Genomic DNA, 23,405 nt, shown 5'->3' on the forward strand with positions numbered 1-23,405 from the left:
AGCTGTGCACGTCCCGGCAGGGCTGCGGCTCCTGAGGGCATCCCAGCGCGACAGGACGGGGCTGTACCGGATCCTCCGAGCCCCGCAGTGCCCCCGGCCCCTCCACACCGCCGCAGGGTGGCGCTGTCACCCCGCGGGACCGGCCGGGGCCGCCCGGTGCCGGTGCCGGAGCAGCGCTCCGGGCTGTCTCTTATACACATCTAGATGTGTAGAAATGTCCTAGGTTAGAGTGAGAAAAATCTCACCTGTGGTAAAATATACTACTCCCCATGGGAGTCCCGTATGTTAATTAGTCTAGAAAGTTCNCACACGGCCGCGCACATCCCCGGGCCAGCGCTCCGGACACACGGCCGGGCACATCCCCGGGGCAGCGCTCCGGACACACGGCCGGGCACATCCCCGGGGCAGCGCTCCGGACAGAGCATCGGGGCACCCTCCCGCTGCACCGCCCGCGGCATCGCCAGCCCCAGGCGCAGGGAAGATCTTTGCTTACTCCGCTCCTCCTGCCATCGCATCCCCGCGACTCTCGTGAGGGACACATTACACTTCGATTCCAAAAAGTTTCAAAAACGGGAAAAAAGCTTTACAGATGTTGGTGGGGCTGCACTGTGAGTGGCCTTTTGGTATTGGTGGAAGAGTTTGGGAGGCAGCTGTGGATAAAGTTATGAGGCTGTTGGAGACAGGGTTCTGCAAAAGCAAAACACAGACTCAAGAAGTCACGGAATATTCTGGGTTGGAAAGGCCCCACAAGGATCCAAAAACTCCAACTCATGGACCTGCACAGGACAGCCCCAAGAATTGCACCATGTGCCTGGAGTTCCTGTGATTATGTGAAACACGGCCTCATCTTACAAAAAATTGCTTAAAAAATAGGGGGGATGAAGAACTAAAAAAACCTTATGTTGGGTCAGGGGGAAAAAAAAAAAAAGACATTTACATACAAGGAAATGAATGTGAAGGGAAGACTCAGCATTTTTTAAGAACAAATTGCCTGTAGTTGCGTATTGATGGCAGTGCCGAGTGGACTGGAGGAGATCTGGCTGCCTCTGAGAGCCGGAGTGCTGATTATTAAAGAATAAAACTGTGGAATGCAGGGGGGAAAAGAGCCAAACCGATCTGCAGCAGGGGAATCAGAGCTCGCAGTGGAGTGGGAAGTCTCGGCCGCGTTCGTCACTACTGGGGCGCTCACTCTGAGCCCCGCTTCCCCAACACGGCCCTTCTCTCCCGCTTAGCTTCCCCTTCCCCTCACAGGGACTGACATGGGGTCTCTGCATGGTGCCTGGAGAGGACCTTGTTCTTGTGGGCTAGGTGGGTGATGACAAGGTGCGAGCTGCCTTTACTGTGGGAGTCTAAACATGACCTGCGATTTCACACTGCGCCTCTTCAACCACGGCAGCCTGGCTGGCCTCTAAAAAAATCCTTTGTTTTCTCCGTCAGGATAGATACTTTACGATGAAGTTCTGTGTTCAGCCTCTTTTGCTTGCTTGTCACTGCCTGCTTTCCTTTCAGCCTTTCCTGGTGTGTGTTTAGCCGATTCGCTTCGAGAGATGCCTAGAGCCATCTGTGCTGACTGTTGCTACACGTATATGAATGTATGTGTAGGAGAGGGCAGAGGTGCATGAGTTTTTCCGTATCTGTGTAACTCCCTACAGCCCACAGACTTGTATCGGAGTGCTATTTAAGCGTGCATATGCATGCAGATCTGTGCCTCCGGACAGGCACACTTTGTGTAGTAGAGTGGAATAGATAATTCCACAGAATGCAGGAATAAACGGAGCAGCTCAGAAATCAGTGAGCAGGGAAAACAGAAAAAACAGAGAGAAAGAAATTAAAGGGAAAAAAAAAACAACAGCCAAAAAAACTGAAACAAAACAAAACCAGAAAAAAGAGGAAGCCTCGCTTCACTGTTTGTGTCTGAACACAAAGTGAGGTTTTGTCCCACCGATTAATCTCTTTAGGAGCAGCAAACTGAATATCCTAAGATATTCAGTGTTAAAGGCCAAGTGTATCTGTTTCTCAAAGGAGGAAGCATATTTTCTTACTGCAGAAAATTATATCAAATCTGGTAGCAGGCATTTGTGTCCAGCAGGGTCAAACGGCCGAAGAAGTAGTCTGGACACACGTTGCCTTTTAGGATACGGAGCTGCCAGCAAGTGGGGATTAATGCCTGCCTCCTCTGTTTGTTTAGAAGGGGGGGGGGGAGCGGGGAAGAAGAAAAAAGAAAAGAAAAAAAAAACACTTTAACAGTTACTGTTTCTTTTGTGAAGTCTGTACATTGCAAATTCAGCCGCGTTACCATACTAGAGGAAATGAAAAAATGCTTCGGTTTGAGAGGACGAGTCCTTTATTTCCCTTATTGGATACGTTTCATGTGTTTTCCCCGACACTCCGGCTTAAGGACATGCCTTTTGAAACACAAACACACGCACAGCTCGCACACGCACACACAGATAAGATATGAATTAGATCCTGACACATGCGGGGTGGAGGGAAGAGCGAGAGAGAGAGAGAGAGAGAGAGAGAGAGAGAGAGAGGGAGAGAGAGAGAGAGAGAGAGATCCTCCTACCTGGAGCCATAGATTGCAAGATACGTAGTGTTACCTGGGGAAGTCAGAACAAGTAAAAACAGATTGAACTTCAGGGCTCTATGAGGCAGTTGATCAAGATCAGTGCTTGCTCATTCTCTCCCTCAGACTGTATGTCTTGGGGTTTTATTTTAGTGTTTTGAGCAGCCCTTTCCGTTTTTTCTTCCTCTTTAGCTTTAATATCGGAGCCGGTTTCGGTCACCATGGCTCTGGGAAGAGCTGCCTATCTGCGCGGAGTTGACTTTTTACAGCTCGGCCGACTTTGCTCCTGGGTAGCTTCAGCAATGTTCTTGACTGGGATTTAATCGACAAGATCAGTTCGGCTTTTTGTGCAATTTTTATGGCTCAGTCCATTTTCTAGATCATGCACAGAAACTTTCGGAAGTGGATTTTCTACGTGTTTCTATGCTTTGGAGTCATCTATGTCAAGTTAGGGTAAGTCCTGCACGACAAATCTCCTTGGCTTTTGGGTCACGTTAGTGCGAAGTTGGGAGCAAAATACTGCAGAGGAGAAGGGAAAAAAAAAAAGGAAAATATTATCTCTCCGCCCCTGAGTGTCGAAGCGCCGGCAGCCCCCCGAAGTACGGCCGTGGGTCTCCCCCGGTCCCGGGCCATGCCCGGCGGCGGGGCGCTCCGCCCGCCCCGAGCCTGCAGGGAGCCGGTCGCGGGTGATGACGGATCCTTTTATTTTGTACTGCTTAAGCGAACTTAAATATTATCTCTGGCTTACAGTACCCTCAGAGGAAAAAATAAAAAAGAAAAAAAGAAAAGGCAGCCTGACAGAGTTAACTCAGGCGCTGCTGCTGGGACAATAGAGCAGAGCTGAGGTATTAGGCTTAAGGGGCGGGAGGAGGGGAATCCCTGCTCTGAACCTGCGCTCAGGGATTTGGTTTATGCAGGCCTAGACACAATTTGCGTTTCTATCCATCACACGGACGTGTTGAAATTAACTTGACAACTGGTCCGGCTACCTCTACACTGGTCCTCCCGGGAAGCCAAGTGGGCTCAGGCGAAGGGACCGGCCCGGGGCCCTGGAGGGTGCGGCGGGGGCTCCCGGGGAGCCCGCTGTTTGCTCCTTGGTGTTTGATCATCGCAATCGAGAGCACGCGGTTATTTTGGTTGCCAAGTTTCGCCCTCCTTCCCTCAGCCTCTCCCCCCATTGCCTGTATGCCCTTATTAATATTGCTTGTCGCAGTAGGCTGACTTGAGTTGAATTTCCACATTCCTGAGCCCCAGCCGAGTCCTTACCTGTCGAACTACAACCTCTTTAAAGATCCTGTCCTTGCATAGCTGAGGGATTTTAAAATTTTATTTATTTATTTAATTAATTTTTAATGCTCAAGAATACGTAAGGTGAGTTGAAAACCAAAAACGCTCGCTTCCCACCTTGAAAACAATACGTGGAAGAGGACCGGGAAGCCAAAGGGCAGCTCCCAGAGGCAGGAAAACGGGCACAATTCCCCAGACCGACGGGCAGGCTGGAGCCCGGTCGGGGCAGCGGAGCGGGAGGGTGCCGGGGAGCGCCGGGACCCGCCGCCGCGGGCGCTGCTCCGCGCACGATGAGCGGTGGGAACAGCCCCGTCCCCGCTGTCAGCAGCCCGGGCAGGGGCGGGAGGAGGGGGCGAAGAGAGGGAGGGAATCTGCAAGAGGAAGCGCGCCAGAGCCGAGGATTAAGGTTAAACAGCGGGGGGAAGGAATTAAACCGGGCTCCTCGGGGATGAGAAAGGGAGCGGCACGTTCTGTATACCACACCGGGAGCTCCCGCAGCTGCGGGCAGTAAGGGCTGAACCGTCTCATTTACAGGGTGCCGGCGAGACCCGCGGGCGGCTTCCCAGAGGGTTCCCAGCGGGTTGCTCGGCGGGCACCATCCGGATCGCATCCCTTTGTGTTTGCTTATTTACGTATTTTTGGCACGGCTGTCGCTCCTGCAGCCGCGGCGCACGGCACTGCCCCGCAGGCGACCCCCAAAGGATGCGCGGATGCGGAAGGGGCACGGAAGACTCTCTCCGCTCTGCCCCCTGCCCTGTCCCGATGGGGAGCCCGCGTCCGCCCCTGTCCCGGCTGAGCCACATGCCGGGGGTAGCTCCGAATCCTGCCTGCTGGAGACAGGTCCTTTGAGTGCTCTAACCTTTGCGGGGCCGAGAACCTGCGCCGCCCCTTGTCGTAGCCGGGGTCGGCAGCGATGGACTCTGTCCCCCTCTAGGCTCGGATTGCCGGGAGTTCAAATGTGTAATGAATCTGTCGAGGCTGTGTATCCATAAATGAAGCTATGACAGGGTACCCAATCTACTTCAATAGTGTGAGGACTTTGTACAGCAGGTGAGCTCAAACAAAATACTTTGCAAAATAAGGGCAGTGGTACAGCTATTGCTTTTGCTGCGGCGGAAGGGAACAGAGGATTGGGCACATGTTGCAGTCTAGAAGGTAGATCTCTCTTAGAAATTGACTTTGGCTGTTTTAGAAGGGGTTTCAGAGCAAAAATCACAAGAATGCTGTCGGACTGAGTCTGGAAGTGAAAATGAGCGGACATCAGGAATAGTAAAAGCCTTTGCGGAAACCCTATCAGATCCATCACCATGCCTGTAAGGCGATGAGGATACTTCACTTTCTCTGAACAATAGGAGAGAAATTTGCTCTGAGATCCAGGGCTACTTCTAGGCTAGGCATGTGGGATGCAATTATTTTCTCTTTCATCAGCCACTGGAACTACCATTTTGTTGAAACCATATCCTTTGGGTGTAATGATGCCTTTTCTGCTGAGCTCTTTGCTTTGAAAAGGGGGAGGTGAAGGTGGATAAAATGTCTTCCAGGGCATTCGGTTGATTTTCAGCTGGAAGGAGAGAGCCGTCGTGTCAGCTATGGCAAGGAGGGAGGGCTTGACAGGTTTTGGTCTTTTTTTTCCTTGCTGCTGAGCACGTCTTCGTGTCTTATTGAAACGTGCTATAAACTCCGCTTTCGGTGGCAAACATGACACCGAGGGGAGAAAAAATAACCCAATACATAAGCTGTTGAACGGGCCGGGATGTTGCATGGGGTGACATGGCAGGGTCCCATAAAGAAGCCACTACCTCTTCCAGTTAGGAGAAGAAAGCAGAGTCCCGCTCAGATAGTCCTTCCTCTCAGGGATCTTCCGTTGTTCCAGTTTCTATTTCCGGTCCCCAAGTTTGCTGGAGAAACAGGGCTGAGGTAAAGCATCCCTTTATATTTCTGTCCATGACGTTTCCAGGCACCGAAGCTTAAAAACATCTGCAGCCCTGCTGACTTCATGTAACCCCCCTCCACAACAGGTCACATCAAATATTGACCTCAGGCAGGATTGAAACAGAAATATTTTCTACCAAGATCATAGAGCATTCGGATACCGCTTAATTAATGAATATGTAAGAAATTAAAAATCACAGCAGTACCACAGATGCAAATCACAGCGGAAGCTCTGGGTATTAAGTGAAGTGTCTTTTGGAAAGATGAAGTCGCGGACAATACCCGGATCAGAGATCTGGAAGCAAACCCCATCCTTTTCCTCTTTATTCTGGAGGAAAAGAAGGGTGGCAGCTGGGCAGCTCCAAAGAGAGCCGAGAAGACCCCTTTTTCCCGGGCGGAGAAGGTCACTATGACATTAGAGGGATGCTGGCGGCGGGAGCTGGCCCTGCCCAAGGGAGCAACGAAAGGTGTCTGCACCCCTTTGCGAGACGGCAGGGACGCTTCTTGAGTGCCTATCCGAGCTGAGGGCGCAAGGGACTATGGACGTCGGGGACCTCGGCCCATTCTGGGAAGGCCGGAGTACACCGCGCCCTCTCGGGACTCCCAGGGATGCTGCGGCGGGGAACGTGGGAGCCGCTTATCACTCGCCGCCCCTACGGCGAAGTTCGCCTTGGCTTTGCGGCGTTTGCAGTAAAGGCCAACGAAATCGCGCTGCCCTTGCCGTCCCCGGAGCTGTCCGGCCGGGGGGAGGCCCGCCCGGATCGGCCCTGTCCCCCCGGCCCTCGGCGGGCAGCTCAGCCTCGAAGGCGAGCAGCACGTGGAGCTCCGGGAGCCGGGCGAGGCCGCCACGGGAGACCCGTGCGATTTACGCCCGGAGCGGCCCGGGGCTGCCTGGCGCCGTCCCGCCGCCGGGACTGTAAGCTCCCCGGCCCCTCCACGAGCCCCTGCCGCTGTGTTGCCGCCACCGCCTTCCCTGCCCTGCCGTCGGCCAGACACCGCTCATTCTGTGACCCGTTGCCTTCTTTCCCCCGGCACTGGACCTGCAGCTCGGCTAGACACAAGAAACGCACGGTTCTGCCCGGAAAGGACCCGGGCTGTTGCCCGCCTGGCGCCCCTTTCCGGATTCCCACGTGCCCTTCTGCCGGATTCACCCCAGGCTTGGGGTAAAAAATGAACCGCGGCTGGGAATAGATAATGGAGCGGGGGCGGGGGGGGAGAACGGGGGAGGGGGGTTGGAAAGCAAATAGTTTATTAGTGCCTGCCCGACTATAGTGTCGGCAACTATTTCAGTGTAATTCTGCCCCATTTTGTCCAAAATACAGCTGTTTGTGGAAAAAGGAGCGACAGATGCCCATATTGAAGTGCCTATATTAGACATTACCGACAATACCTCTCTTCCAGTGTGACATTTTATTGAAGGGAATGTTTCCGTCTTCAATCAACAAAATAAGTGTGGTTCTCGCTGCCCCGGCTGACATACGTATATAAACCATTTGGATAGAATTTACAAGGTTATTGTCATCATCGTCGTCATAATTGTCATCCTCGTCCTCTTAATCATCATTCATCGTCAGTAATTTTTCGACATAATAACCGGCCCGTGGTTTTAGAATAAAAATTTACTCCTCGGAAAGAAACTGCATGCTTTGGTTTCTTTATACGACTTTTCTTCCTCTACAGAACACATCTGTGGATAGAGTCAGTTTCGACCTGAAAACTGGAAATTGGCAAACCGTCTTCGTTTCAGGTGGAGTGGGTCAAACTTTGCCAGCACAAGTCCGAAGCTTTCCAGTGCCAACATTTACTCTGCATTTTTACAGCTCTCTCTCCCCCTCCTTTTTCCCCCCGGGCAAATCTTTAAAAGCAGACGCACATTTAAAATACCTATCCGAAGCGGAACAAATGCTAGAAATAAAACATTCAAAGTGGCTACTCGTTCTCCTGGTTTCACGTTCAGCAGAGTTGCCCCAGCCACATGTCTAGCAGGGGAAAGGGCACTGCAGGAAATACACATCTCTAACTCTTTCGCTATATATAGACTTATATGCACACTTACAGGAGTGTAAATACGTCCATTTTAGAATCTTAAATAATTATAAATATGACGGTTCTGGGGTGTAAATAATCGTTGAAAGGCTTAAGCGTCCGTCGCTTGTGAATCGAGATCAGCGTTTCTCGGAGGGACACTGACTGCCTCAACGTCTGTGCTGAATTTGCAGATTAAAGTGGTTAAAGCAACCAAACCCCGCGAAGATTTTTATCGCATATTTAGCGGCATGCAACGTTTTTGCACCAATTCTGCAATTCTCATTCCATCTGAGGGAATATTTCGTTGTGCCACTGAGACAGCTGCACCCATCTTCTGGGACTGGTTAAGCGGAGGAGGTGTTACCAGGGTGTTTGGTAGAGCTCTTAGCCAAGACATCTTCTTCAGTCATTAGGCAATTAACCTAACTGACGAACATTTACAGACCAAGGACACTTCGGAGTCTGCTTCTTGTTCATTTCAGCTGCATTTCGGTCTAAGTGTCTTCGGTGACCGTTTCTTTTTCGGGGTTCGTTTTCAGCCCCCAGCCTCGGTAGCCACAGCGCACGTATTTCACCATCGCTCTAAGCACTTCCGAAATAAAGGACAGACACCCAAGAACGCAGAGGAAGAGCGACTGTCTCCTGCACGCCTGGAGCGGGAAGGATCGAGCATCTCTGCCGCGAGGCGCGGCGGTGCCAAGGGGCAGGAGTCGCTCGACTCAGGGAAAAGGCGGGGGAAAGGCAACTAACCTGCCGGGAAACGTCTCGTCGGACTTGCATCTTCTCGGAAAATCTTTCCTTCGGAGAGAAGAAGAGGCAAGAGCGGAGACGAAAGCTCTTCCTGCGGGGGTGGCGAGAGGTGTGGGGAGCCGGCAGCCGCCGGCAGTCGCCCCCCGCTCGCTCCCTGCAGCGGCTGTTCCACACTAGGCTTTTCTAACTTCCCTGCTCTCACGCGAAACCCAATCTCGCCAGGAAGCTACGAGTGTGCATGTCTTTATTTCTCACTCAGTATGGCTATGACTACATATACGTCCCTTTTTTCTTGACTTTGCTCCTGAAATCGAAGCCTAATTTTTCACATCGGGGGTCGACAACAGGCAAACCCCCGCCGAGTCTGGAGGGAAGGCGGAACCCTTCGTTGGAATCGGGACAGCCAGCCACAATAAAGCGATTAACCCAGAGTGGAGATGGGAGCTGCCAGCTCGTTCAGTCTCTCCCCAGGACGGGCTAAGGGTGCCACGGCAGACTCAGGGAGCTCTCAGCCCACGGTGCGCTGTGGGGGAGTTAAAAATGCCCCATGGAGCACGAAAGGAGCTCTTGCAGGGCGAGGCTTGCAGGAGAGCGCTCAGCTAGGGAGCACGAATTCATTGCAGCCCGGGCTAGATCAGTGTCTTTCCATTGTCATCCTCCCACTGAAAAAAAAAAAAAAAAAAAAAAAAAAAAAAAAAAAAAAGGAGAGGGAGAGAAAAAAAGTAGGCGGATTGCAGTGACTGACTGCCCAATGGCAGCCCCGGGTCTCAGGAGAGTTACAGAGAGAGAGAGGGGGAGAGAGAGAGAGGCACTTTCTGCCATCCAAATCCCTTAAACCATCCTCATTCCAACACGAGAACCAACTGTAACAACTTCCAACCACTGAGACATGACAGGCAGGAACCCAGAGGCAGCAGCAGCAACGAGAGCAGGAGCAGCAGCAGCACACACTCTGCACAGGGAGCAGCATTAGCACCAGGGGAATACTACACACAACAATACAAACAAACAAACAAACAAACAGACAAAGCCCCCCCAAGCCCAAGGGACTGGATTCCAACTCAGATTCAAGCCACAACTGACACCAAAAAGGGTGGGGAATTACGAGCAGGGGGGGCCAGAAAGGAATAACCAAGGAAGCGAACTCAAGAGTGTAAACGGGATTCAGCCATGATCCTTTTTTCATCTCGCAGTGTGTTACTCTCAGTGTATTACCCTCAGATTTTCCTCATCCTTACCAGTGGGAGTTACCTGTAAGTGATCCAGATTTTTTTTTTTTTTCCGAAATACTGTTTGCAATGCCCCCGCTAGCAGCTACCTAGGGGCAACGCGCAGAGCGAGCAGAGGGAGCCGGGAGAAGCCAGCACGGGCGGCAGCTCCGTGCGGTGCGTGGTGGTGAGGATGGTGGTGGTGGTGGCGGCGGAGGAGGAGGAGGAGATGCTGTGCTGGTGGCGGTGCTGGCGCTGCTGGTCGGACCCCGCCGGGGGAAGGGACGCACCGCCAGGTAACTCCCGGGGCTGCCCCGCCGGCGAGGCCGGGGCCCGGCGTGCCCGCAGCGGGGGCGGCGCACCTGGGAGGGCGGCGGGGCAACGGGACGCGGAGCGGCCGGCGTCTCCCCTGGGATTCCGACCCCGACTCCTCCTCCTGCCAAACCGGAGATGGGCATCGCTTCGCGCCCGTCGGGGGAAGACTGTTTGCTTGCGGAGATCCCGGGGAGCGCGGGGTTGCCGCAGCCGGCGGCCAGTGCCCAGCCCGGGCCGCCCGCGGAGAGCCCCCGCCGCCGAGGCGCTCGCCGGCCGGCTGCTTTCGCTCCGGAGGGATCTCCGGTCCCGCAGTTAGAGCTGGCTCCAGGATCTTTTCCTTGTGAGGAAGGGGGTGGAGGTAAGGGTGGGGGAAATGAGAGTCGGTGGGTGGGACTGCGAGGAATTTCGGTCTCTTTTTTAAATATCTATATCTGTATCTATCGTTGCGGTGGATAAGAAGCGGCTGGGCTAGTCCTTGAGGGCTGCGGAGAGAGTGTCCGCCGTCGTTCTCCTGCGGGTCCCCCAGAAGGTCTCTGTGCCCGCCGGCCTCCGCGTTAGGGTGGTGGGGGTGGTGGGTCGGGGTCCCCGCGCCGGCCGGAGGGGAGCGGGGCCCATCCGGGACTGCAGCCGGAGTCCGGAGGGGCTGCCGGGGAGCTCTCAAGGGCTCCTGTTCTCCTGCACTCCGGAGGACACCTGAGCGCGCCGCGGGGCAGCCGTGCGGGGAGGAGGGCGCTGGGGCAGCAGGTACCCGGCGGAGGGACCGCTTTAAAATCGGGGAGCCTTCTCCCTCCCTTGAGCATCCCTCCAGCCCCGGGGCAAGAGTCTCCGTGCGGGAACGCGGGGATTGGGCCCGGGGGAGCTCTGGGGCTGTTCGAAGCCTGCCCAGGCTGCCGGGGCTGCGGCAGAGGGGTTCACCCCTGTCGGTGCTGGGGAACCTCGCCTCAGCATCCCCGGCCCCGCATTTATCTCGGCTGCCGGAGCCGGACGGCGGACGGATTTTTCTACTCTCCCACCCCCATGCCGATCTGGTTTTTGTGCCCCGACGGATGCGAATTTGAGGTCCTATCCCTGAATTATACATGGATTTATACATATTTGGGTTTTTTTCTCTCTATGCGCACACAGCAGAACATGCACATGAACAAGCACGTGTGCGGGTGTTCCCCTGTGTGTGTGTCCTTCTGTTTTCTGTGGGCTATGGAAAAAAACATATCCCACTTCTATGGGAGAAAAGTAGGAATAAACACACCCATAAAAAAACCCCAAAACTAAAAGCCTATTTCTACATTCTTAATTCTTAGTGAAATGTATATATCTTGGCCACCGATTTTTAAAAAGCTCTTAGATTTCTGGAAGCACGTTTGATTAATTCAGCCAGAGCTGTCTGTTTCTGTTCACAGGAGGGATATGTCTGCTGTGTAGGTGACCAATAGCTTGTAAAAAAGCTTGCCGTGCTATCTTTGGTTGGTTGGGGGTTTTTTTGTGTTTTCTTTTTCTTTTGTGGGTTTTTTTTTATGCAGGAGGAAGGAGTCGTAATAAATAAATAAATACACCCTTTTAATATAAGTGTAGCCATATTTTTCTCAAAACCGTAGGAAATTACTATCCTACAAAGTTTTCCTTCTATAAATAGTTCAAATCTTAAAACAAAAGTTTGCAACCGCACACCAGATGCTGGGATGCTGGCGGTTTCCCTTGCTGTGTGACATAATTATAAGGTCCGAAAGCAAAAGCTATAGAAGTATAATAATAATACTAAGGCGAATGCTGAGGGGAAATACAAGGGAAGCAATGCCTGCTTTATTTAAAGCCAACTGCTTGGGATCTTTTGAGCGCTGCCCCGCGACAATGAGAAGTTGTGGTGGATAAATAATGCTCTCTCGCCTTTCCCTGGGCCGTACCCAGTTCATCCCCTCCGCGGCAGGTCACTCGGAGCTGGACCCGCGGAGCCGGGGCCGAGGTGGCTATTGCAGCCCAGCAGAGCAGAAGCGAAAGGGATCAGGAGGTGAAATCCAACAAAGCGGAGCCCCAAAGCGACGCGCACCTCCCTCCATCCATCCATCACTCCGGAGGGACGGAGCCGGCTGCTTTCCCGGGGGGAAAGCAGCGCACACGGGGCCGCCGGGGACAGGGTGCCCGGGACCCAACCCCCGCCCCCACTTCTCCTCCGGCCCCAGCCCCCAGTTACACTTGCTCCATCTCCGCTGTGTCCCCCCTCATCCCTCCCAGAGAGCGAGAGCTGCGGCGGGAGAGCCGGGTGGGATGCGGTGCTTCGCCTCTCTCCGTAGGAAGAGAAAAGAAGGAGTTATTTCAGTGCTTAATGAAGAGTAGCCTATTGAACTTGTGGTGTTTGTCTGGTGGGTAAATACTCTTCTCTGGGTTACTAATGGTAGCTTTTGAACATTAAAGCATAGTAGAGCCTGTTGGAGCATTATCTGCTGGTGTCTGTTTCTGCTACCCTTGCTCTCTGGAGGAGAGGATGCTACCCAAGCTGCTATTCAGTGAGCTCTCAGGAACCGTCAATGGTTATGTTAATTTTCCCCGAGATCTCTATCATCTTTCGGCTATGGGAATGACTCCTTGGCTTGTGCATTCCTGCTTCTTCAGGGACAGAAGGGGTGACTTTCAGAGGGCAAGCAAATGGAGTACAGGGTGTCCATGCTCAGTATCTCTTGGTGTGGGGAGTACAGGCCGAGAGAGATGGGATGCTGCCCTATTATTCTGTGAGAAAACCTGTCAAGCAAAAGTCCCGTCATGATGAAATGGGGCTTTCAGAATGGAAATGAAATGAAATGAAATGAAATGATGAAATGAAATGAAATGGGCACCACACCTCAGTGTTTTTTGTGCAATAGCTGGGAAGAAAGTTAAATTATAGTCAACTACATCCAAAATTAATTTAAAACCCGACTCCTTTATTAAATTGATTCCTATATTGTAAGTGTGCTATCTGACAAAGTCATCTTCTTCAGTGTGCTTGCCTAGTAACCTTTGGCCTGCTGAGGCACTGTGAACATTTTTACAACCAGAAGAAATTAATGTCTGAGTCTGAAAAAGAAAACTAACTGTGGCTTCAATAGCTGATGCATTTTAATGCTGGACATATTTTAGTAATCCAATTAAATATTTAAAGTATAAAGCTGCCATTAAATAATATCACTGTAATTAGTATAAATGTCTTAACACCAGGAATTATACAGAACACTGGCACTGTTTTTTTGCAGTGCATATGGAAGTGTGCATTTGTCTGTACACATACACGTATTTAGCTGCTTCTAAAGAAGATGGTGCTTGTTGGTTTTCCATTGATGCACCCCTTTCACTGTTCATCTTATTTAGGGCTGGATGCATTCACCAACAACATGAGACTCAGTTCTGGAAAAGCTTATTTTGGGGATTATCTGATGGCACATAGATACAGTTAATTCAGTTATTTGCTATAAAGTGTTTTGGAATAACTCTTAAAAGAATATGTGTGTACGTAATAACAGCAGCACAAATCTTCAGATACGTTTTCTAGCACCATAATACAACAAATCGTTTATATTGGTGAGTAGACATCACTGCTTGGTTAGGAAGTGTAGAGGAAGAAAAATCCTCTGCCTGTTTTGCATTTGTTCTCCTGGCACTTCCACATCCTTACAATTCTGTATCCTTAACAGCAGGGCTCCTCAACGCTTGTGGGAAGCAGATTAGAAGGAGTGCAAATTGTTCATATGCCTACAGGAAAGTGGTCATGCCTAAAGATTAGGACTGCTGGAGAGAGATCCTGGAGTTTGTCTCCTAATCCCTGTCAGTGCTGGAGGGAGCTGCACAGGCAGAGAACAGCCTGGCTGCTCTGTGAGGCAGAGCCTTCAAGGGGACAGTGGGCACAGCTTCACCAGCAATGCCAACCACTGTGACTGATGCTCTCACTTTAGCTGGTACAGTCAGAGTTACACAGGCTCACCCACTCTTCTCATTCTGGTTTCATCAGGGCAGGATCAACCTCTGTGATTAAGCTGGCTGTTATGGGAATGTGATTGTCTCTGGCTCAGTCACTGTGCTGCAGTGTAAATCCATCATTTCCCTGCTTTTGCACCTTTTTCATTTTATAACTGAGATTTTAGGGCAAGCTTTCTCTCTCAGCCTCTAGTTATGCAACGTATAATGCCCAAGGAGAGCTCTGTTGAGATCCTTAGATTCTCCTTTTAAGTGGTATTGTAATAATGATTCTCTATAAGAGGATTTGTTATAGGACTTCCTTCCACTTTACCATCCCTCGAATATATGTTCATTTATAGAGAGAACAGGTGAGTCTTCAAAGAGTATCAAGTATTTTCAGGCCCATCTAAAGCTAATGCTTTTGTTCAGCAGAAAAGAGAAAGATAAAGAATATTTTTATGCTGGACTGCCATAAGCTTGGCTACCTGCCCGACACAGGATATTTCCATGTGTTGAAGCAGCTACACAAAGATGGGAGAATGATTGTGAAATGATTTCTTGGTAGCTCTAGAAGGTGAAGTCCAGCATTTCACTGTGAGACCCAGAATAAAATTTTCTTCTAAAACCAGAGACCTCTGTTAAATCTGTGACTGACCACTCCTCTCCCTGCCAGGGAAGGTCTAGATTAGGCACCCAGATCCTGAATATCCTTGAATCCAAATGCATTTGGATGAAGGCAACTCTCTCAATCCTTTACAACAATCAAGTTCCAGCACACCTTGAAATCGCAAAAAAAAATAATTACTTTAGAAATGATAAGGAAAGGTGGCAGCATCCAGAATGTGCAGGATGACAGTGTGGAATTACTACATATGTAGTATTACTAACATAAAATAAAAAGTGTGTATAAAGCAATGTGAAATATTCAGATGAATAGGTAAGGGTGAATACAGATGTGTTTGCATATTAAACACCCAACAAGGCTAATCTCTCGGCAGAGACTTTCAAAGAAGGTGTTAAAGAGCTAAACAAAATGACCTGCAATTGTACAGTTAGACTGACAAACACCTTTTTTGCAATGGGAAAAACCATGTATACCTGGCAATGTGGCATGCTGAATGGTGTCATAGGCTTTGTCAGTGTGCAGGATTGTGTAATTTGGGCTAAAAGGCAGTCAGAGAGCTTCCTGACCCCAAAGTACAGTTTAACCCTCTAGACCTCCCAAGTTTTGCCAAGCAACAAAAGGACCTAGGACGAGCTGTAGATCAAAGGAGTTCTACAGATGTGCTGACACCATGAGTTACAGAACTGGTTAATGTTGCAAGCCCAATTTCTTCAGCCCACAACTTTTGCATGTTGTTTTACCCTCAGTGGACTCTCACCAGTGCCTTTCATGGCTGCTGGCAGAGCACATCTACTTGTTAATTACCTGACAGATGAGTTTTTTGCAATACAGGTTCACCTGTCTATTTGGTTCTTCTCTTGATTTTTGCTCTTTCTCCCTTGATGCTCTACTGCCCTTCTGGAGAAGGTTGGAGAGCATCTCTCCAACCTACCCCAGGTATGTAACTTGCATAGTGTTACAGTAAAATTCTACAGGGAAGGGTTCAGTGAGAACCAGACAGGCCTCTCTCCATCAGAACCATGACTGAAAAGCAAAATTTCCATGACTTTTTTGTTCTGGAATTGTGCCATGCACATGTGAATACCCTGTCAATGAGATGAAGAAACTTGTCACCAAAAGCTTCAGGTTTACAAGCCTTATGTAGCAGGATAAGAAAGTCCAGGAGTGTAGGCACAGGAGTACTTTGGAAGAAAAGCCAAGCATGTTTCTGGAGAATGTCTTTCAGTCTTTGAAGGGTTAGAGCCTTCTCCTGTTTTGCTGTCCCTTCAATCTTCCCTCAAACATAGGATATACCTTCTCTCCACTGTGGAGAGCTGTTTAGGACTTGCTGTTAACTTCTTGCCAAGACAATTCCTATGTATTTGCATTTAGGAACATTGCAAATTCTGCACTAGAAAAAATGGAAATGAATTCTAGATACAGTGACTTAAATATTTGCCCAGTAGGTTTTTCTGTCCATAGGCATTTCTATGACTTCTCCCTTCCGTTACTGCCAAAAATGTTTTCAGGACAAATCTTTAGATAACACGCTGAGTTGTTTTTTCAATGCTTTCCTCTTGGGCTTTCTTTCTAAAAGCCAGTTTTCTGGATGGAGCTGAAACTTCGCTGCCTTGTTCAGTTCTAATGGAGTATGGGCAGTTTTTCTGAAGTTAGGATAGTTAAGGCCAAATAGTCGGTCTCATAAAAACATCTTTCTTCCACTAGGATCTGATAGTAAGATGATTATTGCCTACTAATAATTTTTCAGCAAATCATACCTTCTGTAGAAAATCTCAAGACAGAGTAAATCAGAGAGTTATTGTATCTTCCTTTTCTGCGAATAATTTTAATAGTGCATACAGTTTGTATCCGTATCACTGTTACGGTTTTGAACATTTATTTTTGTTTCAGCCTATGCTTGTGGATCATATTTCCCTTAAAAAAGGATAAACTTCACATTTATGCAACAATCCCACTTAATCATCATGGTGACAGTCTTTGTTCCAGCTCTTTGTCCAAGGTCAGATTTCACCCTGAGTTCCTAATGAGGAGAAAAAAGATATCCAATAGCAAGTGTGCAAATGAGGGCAGAAGTGAGGGTCAGGTGTTTGATAGGTGGCAGAAGCATTTGCCCCGTGTAGTGGCACCAAGTCCACTGGTCCCTGTGTGTCCCAAATGTTTTATCTGAAATAGAGTCGCACTGTTACTAGGCAGTGGCACCACTTTCAAAGCTGATGGAACTCTGTGGACTTTACTGGCAGATTTGTGATGCAAAAAGTAATGCTGGTGAGTTGTGTCTCCACTAACATGTACTTGGAATGCACAACAAAGGCATTCAAAATAATTTCCTTCTGGATGGCCATTACTGTGTTGCATTTGGGAAGCTCTTACATTTTGTCTTTTAAGCACTAAGGGCCTAAGGCTTCTCTCCTCTGAGGCCATATCCACGGCTTAGCAAACTAATAAAGCAGGAGTAACTCTGCTGCAGTCAACGGAGTGGCTCCAGTGCAATCAAGAAGAGTACCAAACAGAAAGACAGCACCAGCCTTGTTCTTACGGTATCTATTTGAATGCAGCCTTGACACAGGCTGCTATTTTATACAATTTATAGGTAATCTGGCCATAGTTTGCAAGAACATACACCAAAGACAATATTAATAGGAGGCCATGCCAGACAAACCCGAAAATCAGTTCCATGGGCCACTGAAACAATCATGGCCTTTGGAATCAGCAAGACCAGACATAAATCCAAAACCTTATTTAATTTTTTGGTGGGGGAAACACACCAAAAGCCTTGCAGCATTTGCTGTTGCATGTGAGGCATTGCAGAGCAGCCCAAAGCTGGAAGTAAGCATAAGCCAGGAAGATATAAACCACTGTCTGCATGCAAGCAGGGCCTGGGAAATGTTGAGTTGTATCTAATTTAAAATTTTCAAGTGCTGCAATACTGGGACTGGATATCATATGCACCTTCCCTGTCCAGTTAAAGTAAGACATAATTATCAAATGTTAGTACTATTTAATAATAATTTCTTTCATTCAGTGATTGTAAGTTAATTAATTCTACCAGTATTGAAGTGAATTGGGCAAGGTTCATTTCCCTCACTGCTGGGGTGGAATGCAGCAGTTGCTGCGTAGCACTCAGCAGAGCTGTACGGACACGCAGGACCAGCACCAGTCCTGACGTTCCTGGCAGCAAGGCAGGAAAGCATCTGAAAAAGCCCAAGCACATCTCTAATTGAGCTGGACCCTGGCCAGGGCCAGTCCCTCTAAAGATTGTACTTTCCCATGGTGGGTTTCACTCTGTGGTGAAGATAGCAATGGTCTGAGACCAGGCCAATGTCTGAGATGCTGAATAGCAGTATCATGACTTCTGCCTGCCTCAGTTTCCCACAGCTTTAATAGGGCAATAACAGCACTGGCAAGGCTTGAAGGTAGGGGAGGGGCAGGAGAGCAAGAGCTGCCACAGCACTTTGGAAAGAGAAAACGCAGCGTAAGTGCCTCGTCATTACTTTCGGTGACTCTCTTTCTGACCACAAGCACAAAGACAGTGCAATTGCATCTCATCTGAAACACGGCGTCACCACCGCTCTCTTCACCACCGTGACCAGCATGACCCTGGGGAGAGGTCAGGGGAAAGGGCTGCTCACCAAAGTCATGAGCATCATTTCTTACAGTGGCTTCTCCTTCAGTGGGAGCCAGACAGGCACTGTGGGCAGCATGGAGCAAGTCTTTACCTCGGAGAGCTGCTGGCCTAGGGGTACAAGGTGGTGGCTGGCATGCTGGGCACCAGGCAAGACATGGTTAAGGGAGTGTGGAGGGGAATGGCCACATCTCTCATGACTCCTTTGGCTGCTTGCCAGGGAGCCATGTGACTCCTTGGTCAAAAGAGTCCTCTCAACCATGAGACACTTTTTTCCCCCTCTGGTTGTACCTTTTATTTTCTGAAGTTAAAAGAAAACAAAACATACCCACAAAACTTTCCACATTAAAGTTATATTGAAGTCCAATGACTCAGGGTGAGAAATTCAAGGAGAATGAGGAGGAAGGGAAACATTCCTGAATCAGATCTGTTGTGCTGAGCCTTAAAGAAGAGGATGATTTTTCTGGATGGAGAACAGCTCTGCTGCAGCACAGTGAGCAAGAAGCAAAGGATGGAACTTAAATCCCTCCCCTGCTGCTGTGGACTACTGCTAAATCTCTCAGGGTAGCTTTAAACCCAGTGGACTTTGACGCTATCAAGAGGGCTGAAGGTGGAAGCACAAATAAATACGGCCTCATCTGATTCACAGTAAATTCCTTTTTCTTCACTCCCATGGTCTAAAGGGTACATCAACTAGCTTTAGAGTTTTTGGTTACCTTTTTTTTTTTATTTGCACTGCCCACAATAATTACATTGGCACATCCCTAGTAGACTCCCTGGAGTCTTTTGTTCCTCCGCCTGCTCTGTCACTGGGGAGCTCTACCCAGGGAAGGTGCTTCTAAGGGGAGGGATGGGGTCAGGTTATTGTTGTTAGTGTCACTCTGGTTATGTTGTAAAAGAGGTATCAAAGAGGAAGTTCTTGCACTATGACCTAAAGGTCATCAGACTGTGGATTAGGCTAATCTCTAAAATTTACTCTCGGTCAAAAGGACCTGTCTGGGGAAGAAACTTACCTCTAGGCACAGAGCTTTGTCATGTGTTTTATGATCTCCATTGTTCCAGAGAAGCTCCTCAGCTGAGGCAGAGGTTTGTTCTGTCTTCTCTTGCTGGCCATGATCCATTCATTGTGTTGAGGTTAGGCTTCACACCTTGAACTAGGGATGAAAGAGAGCAGGGGAGATGAGAAGGACTTGCATGCAGAGGTGACGTGCCTCACCTGGACATATGCTCTCTAGTTTGAAGTCAGTATGCTGTATTCATGGTCAGAACAATTTGGAAGTCGTAAAGTCTGCATCTCACTGTGGCTTTATCCTCTCTTTGGAGAAAAAGGACAAAACACTTTGAAAATTGCCAGCCAAGAAGTTTTCCAGGCTTGTCTGTCCCTTTAGGACACTTGTAGGCTGCACTGAGTGGCTGGAAAAGCTGTGGATAGAGAGTGGCAAGTTCAGCGATGTCCATTAAACAGTAACACGGAATGCAAGCTGTGCCAAGGGTGTGGAAGTGCAGGACAGGATTCAGAAAAAGCAGTTTGCTCCTTCCTTTGTAATCCCCAAATGCAGACATGCTTCTGAGCAGAGCCAAGGTGTAAACCCTTGATGTAAACACTCACTTTTAAGGAATGCACTTAAAACAAGCATGTGTGCCTGGCCCTGTATGCTCCTCTCCTCTCCCCACCCCAGTTATGCAGTGTGCCAAAGCCAGTTCCTCAGCAACAAGACTTGGCAGGTGGCACCTGATGAGATAATTGTGCCCCTGGGACATTAGGAGTCATGAGGTGCATCCAGGTGCTCCTGATCTGTCCATGGGTGTGATTTTCTGCCATAACCACACCCTCAAGTGTTGTCTTAGTGCAATTAGTAAATTTGTTCAGTTTGGGTCAAGTACTTCTATTAGGGTGCTCTTCATACCTAACATGTGTTGGCATGGGAGAAATGTGTGGATGTCCAGGGCCAGGAGATGCACTAGGCCGAGGGATGTTCCTCCAACTAACAAGGAAGAGATCCTACTTTTCACCACTTTAATCTCTGCTTATTTCCAAATCTAGACCTTCCCTTCAAGAAGACCCACAAATCTGAGCATTGATTCAGGTGCAAAATATGAAATTGCTCCCTTGGATAAGATTCTCCATTTTGTGTGTAATAGATGAGGAATCTTTTAAGAGTTTGCCACTTTTGCTTCCTGGGATTTCCATTTTGCAAGAAAGTCTTTTAAATCTTAAACATATGAGGGCCACAGAGCAGGAGAGATCAATTGTAGTTTGAAAATGCCTTGCTGTCGCAAACTGGCATGCCTTCCTATCTTACTCTCGATGTGGAAGCTAGAGGTTGAATCAGTCACACCTTCTTATTAAAGACTTGGTGTAGCAAAGTCCAACAGAAAATGAAGTGCTCTGTCATGGATGTGAATAGGCAAGGGGGGGGGCCTTCAGTGAATTGCAGTTTGTTCTCTGTGTCTTTCCTTGGGCAGAGCTGTCATTGCTTGCCATGTTTGCTGCACTGCTGTAGGAGGCAAGAAATGAGACAGCTGAGAAGTGTCTTGAAGTGCTGCCAAGTCTTGCTGCAACTTTGGGGAAGTCTTTCCTGACAGTACACAGGAAAGTTCTTCCAGCATTGCCTGTTTGATCTGCAAGCAGGGGAGGATGGCTCTGTGCCTTCACTCAGGGAAGCACATGCAAGGCTTGTGCTATTTGCCCTTCTCACAGCCAGCTAGGTACTGCTTAAAGTTGAAGTTTAAACTTTGGTTCCACCCAAACATCACCTGAATAGCTTCAGAATTTAGCTCACAGTATTTTGTTAGGAGAGTGCTGTTTTTTGGAAAGAGAAACTGGTGCATTTTACCTCTCCAAAACTGAAAACCTCTTTCAGCACTAAACAAAGTCCTGCTTTTCTTTGATATGCCCAGATAGGATTTTTTGAGGTGTATCAGATCTTTTTTTACATGATAGTTGCCATTGTATACCTAATTAGAAATCAGCTTTAGCTTTCTGACAATAGCTGGCATAGTTTATGTACACTCTAAGACATCTTGTGAGATAATTAAAGTGTTGACTGAGAACATAGCACAGCAAAAGGAAAAAAAGCAAAAGTTTCTCAGAGCAGAGCCACTTTGCAGGTTGGTTGTGTGCATTTTGTTAAATGCAGCCTGGGTGTAACTTCTCTGACTTGGATCAATTCCCCAGAAATTGGTGCCTTAGTTTTTGGAGAAGAAAAGAAGAATCCTGAAATTCTTTCACTTTCTGTCTCCTTTTTAAATTAAACAGATGTACATGAAAATACTGCTTGTGAAGGGTGCCTGAATCACAACCCTGGAAAATGAATTCCTCTTCTTACCCACAAAACCAGCACAGCACAAGCAGAGGGTGTGTGAGCTTCCCCACTCCACCCCATCCTCATGTCTCATCCCTGACCTAGAGGGGCAACCTCTAGCTAGGCATAAGCGGGTGGCTCAGTCTCTGTACTTATTTAATCCTTGGCCAACCTGCCAAGGCTGCTGAAGAGGGTGCCAATTGTGGTGGTGGTTTCTGTGATGTGGATAGTCATCCACTGGGAACTGGATTAAGACCATCAACTCATTTCAAATACTCTAGGCCACAAAGCTTCTGCCAACCAGTAACCATTTTTTGGTCACTACCAACTTGGGTCATGTTTGGATCAGCGATGAAAGGCTCCATATCCCAATACCAAGCCCCTGAGCCGAAGTTTCCCGAAATAATTTTTTTAAAGAAGGAAAACATTATTTTTTGTCCTAGATTCGACTTTGATATGCTGATTTTTAATATGCATATTGGCACCTAAAGATACATAATTTTCGTTACTTGATTGTAGAGGGCTCAGATGATGGGAAGGATTTTGGAAGACAGCAGGTGGCAGACCCATGTGGTGTAATTCAAAATAAACTCTCAGAGAGATATCTCAGAAATAGTGGCTACACACTCTGGCACCACAACTTACATTATATTTGACCTAAAATTGATTTTGCACCTTGAAATTTATCTCACAGTCCCTCGGGAGAAAAACTGCCATTAAAATTGAAGATCAGATTCTCCATTGTTCTTGTTCTTTCAGTGATACCTAGTTGTGGGTCAGAAATGCTCTAATACTGATGGTCAAAAGCTGCTAGCATTTCTAGCAGCTGTTTATATTGTCAGTAGCCCCTGTTGAACCCACCACAAATCTCTGTTTATGCCCACTAGCACCCTGAGTTGTTGGGAGGTGATTTATTTCTCAGAGATAGAGACTAAATATTTTTTTCTCAAATCGCATGGCCCAGCAGGGCACAGAAATGGAGTGGAGTTCCAGCTTAATCCCCAAACCATAAATTCTTCTCTTCAGCACACCTGAGAGTGGAGTTAGGGCCAGCTGAAATAGTTTTGTGTGCAATAAATGGTATTGCTTCCTAGGGCTGTAGCTCTTGCCCAGAGGAGACCCAGCCCCAGAGAACATGGAAGGTGAGCAGCATATTCTCAGTGTGCCAAATGGAAGATTCCGGACTTTCTCAGCTAGTTTATAACAATGTAGTGTTGCCACCACCTCTCCCTTGAGCTGAAGCAATTCCTGACGGGTAGCAGGTTTTGTTTTTCTGGGGTTGATGTGAAGCTAGTATGAGGGCACTACTTTGATTGCCTTCGTTCCTTGGAACAGTGAGTCACCTGTTTCTTTCTTCCCTATTACACATGGGAGTGACGCGTGTTGGGATAACAAAGGAGTGACTGTTAAGATGATAGAGAATTCTGAGGAAATCCATTGCAGCTATGGATATTCAGCAGCAACAAATAGAGGAAAAAATGATGGTATTTAATGGTATTGTGAGGCTGTGGTAGAACCTGCTATCTTACACACAGGTGAAGTGTCAGAGGAATCTTACCAGTGGTTTATTAATCTTGGACTGTGAAACATATATTTTGGATTTCCTTTTATTTTGTTAAAAAGAAAATGAAAAGATTTTATGTATCCATCTGCTGTGAAAAGTTAGGTCTGTTAAGAGAAATAAAAGAAGATAAAGAGTAGGGAGGAAATTGTGCTTAAAGGATTACATGTAGCCATATAGATATGCATAGAAATAATAATATTTATTTATGTATTTGTTTATTTATTTTTAAGTGTGTATCTTCTCTTTTAGGAGTTTCACTGTTATTTGGAGCCCTGTATA

At 48.3% G+C, this 23,405-nt stretch overlaps 1 protein-coding gene and 1 long non-coding RNA gene across 3 annotated transcripts in view; one reads left to right on the forward strand and one right to left on the reverse strand.

Moving 5' to 3' along the window:
• The first annotated feature begins 2,581 nt into the window (after positions 1-2,581).
• WNT7B (Wnt family member 7B) overlaps positions 2,582-23,405 on the forward strand; it is a 96,172-nt gene continuing 75,348 nt past the window's right edge. Inside the window, exon 1 of one of the 2 annotated variants that reach the window (XM_015627593.3) lies at positions 2,582-3,019. In XM_015627593.3, the coding sequence (XP_015483079.1) occupies positions 2,949-3,019 (71 nt within the window). In that variant the 5' untranslated portion in view covers positions 2,582-2,948. Of the gene's footprint in view, positions 3,020-9,282; positions 9,817-23,405 lie in introns of those variants that run through there. The other variant, XM_015627592.3, reaches the window with a different exon arrangement.
• Positions 16,441-19,840, reverse strand: LOC107204455. Its single transcript, XR_004497599.1, has 2 exons — positions 19,271-19,840; positions 16,441-16,655 (listed from the first exon to the last, which is right to left on the reverse strand). It is a non-coding gene; the product is annotated as an uncharacterized LOC107204455 (long non-coding RNA).

The sequence above is a fragment of the Parus major genome, chromosome 1A (assembly GCF_001522545.3).
Source record: "Parus major isolate Abel chromosome 1A, Parus_major1.1, whole genome shotgun sequence".
Taxonomy (NCBI): domain Eukaryota; kingdom Metazoa; phylum Chordata; class Aves; order Passeriformes; family Paridae; genus Parus; species Parus major.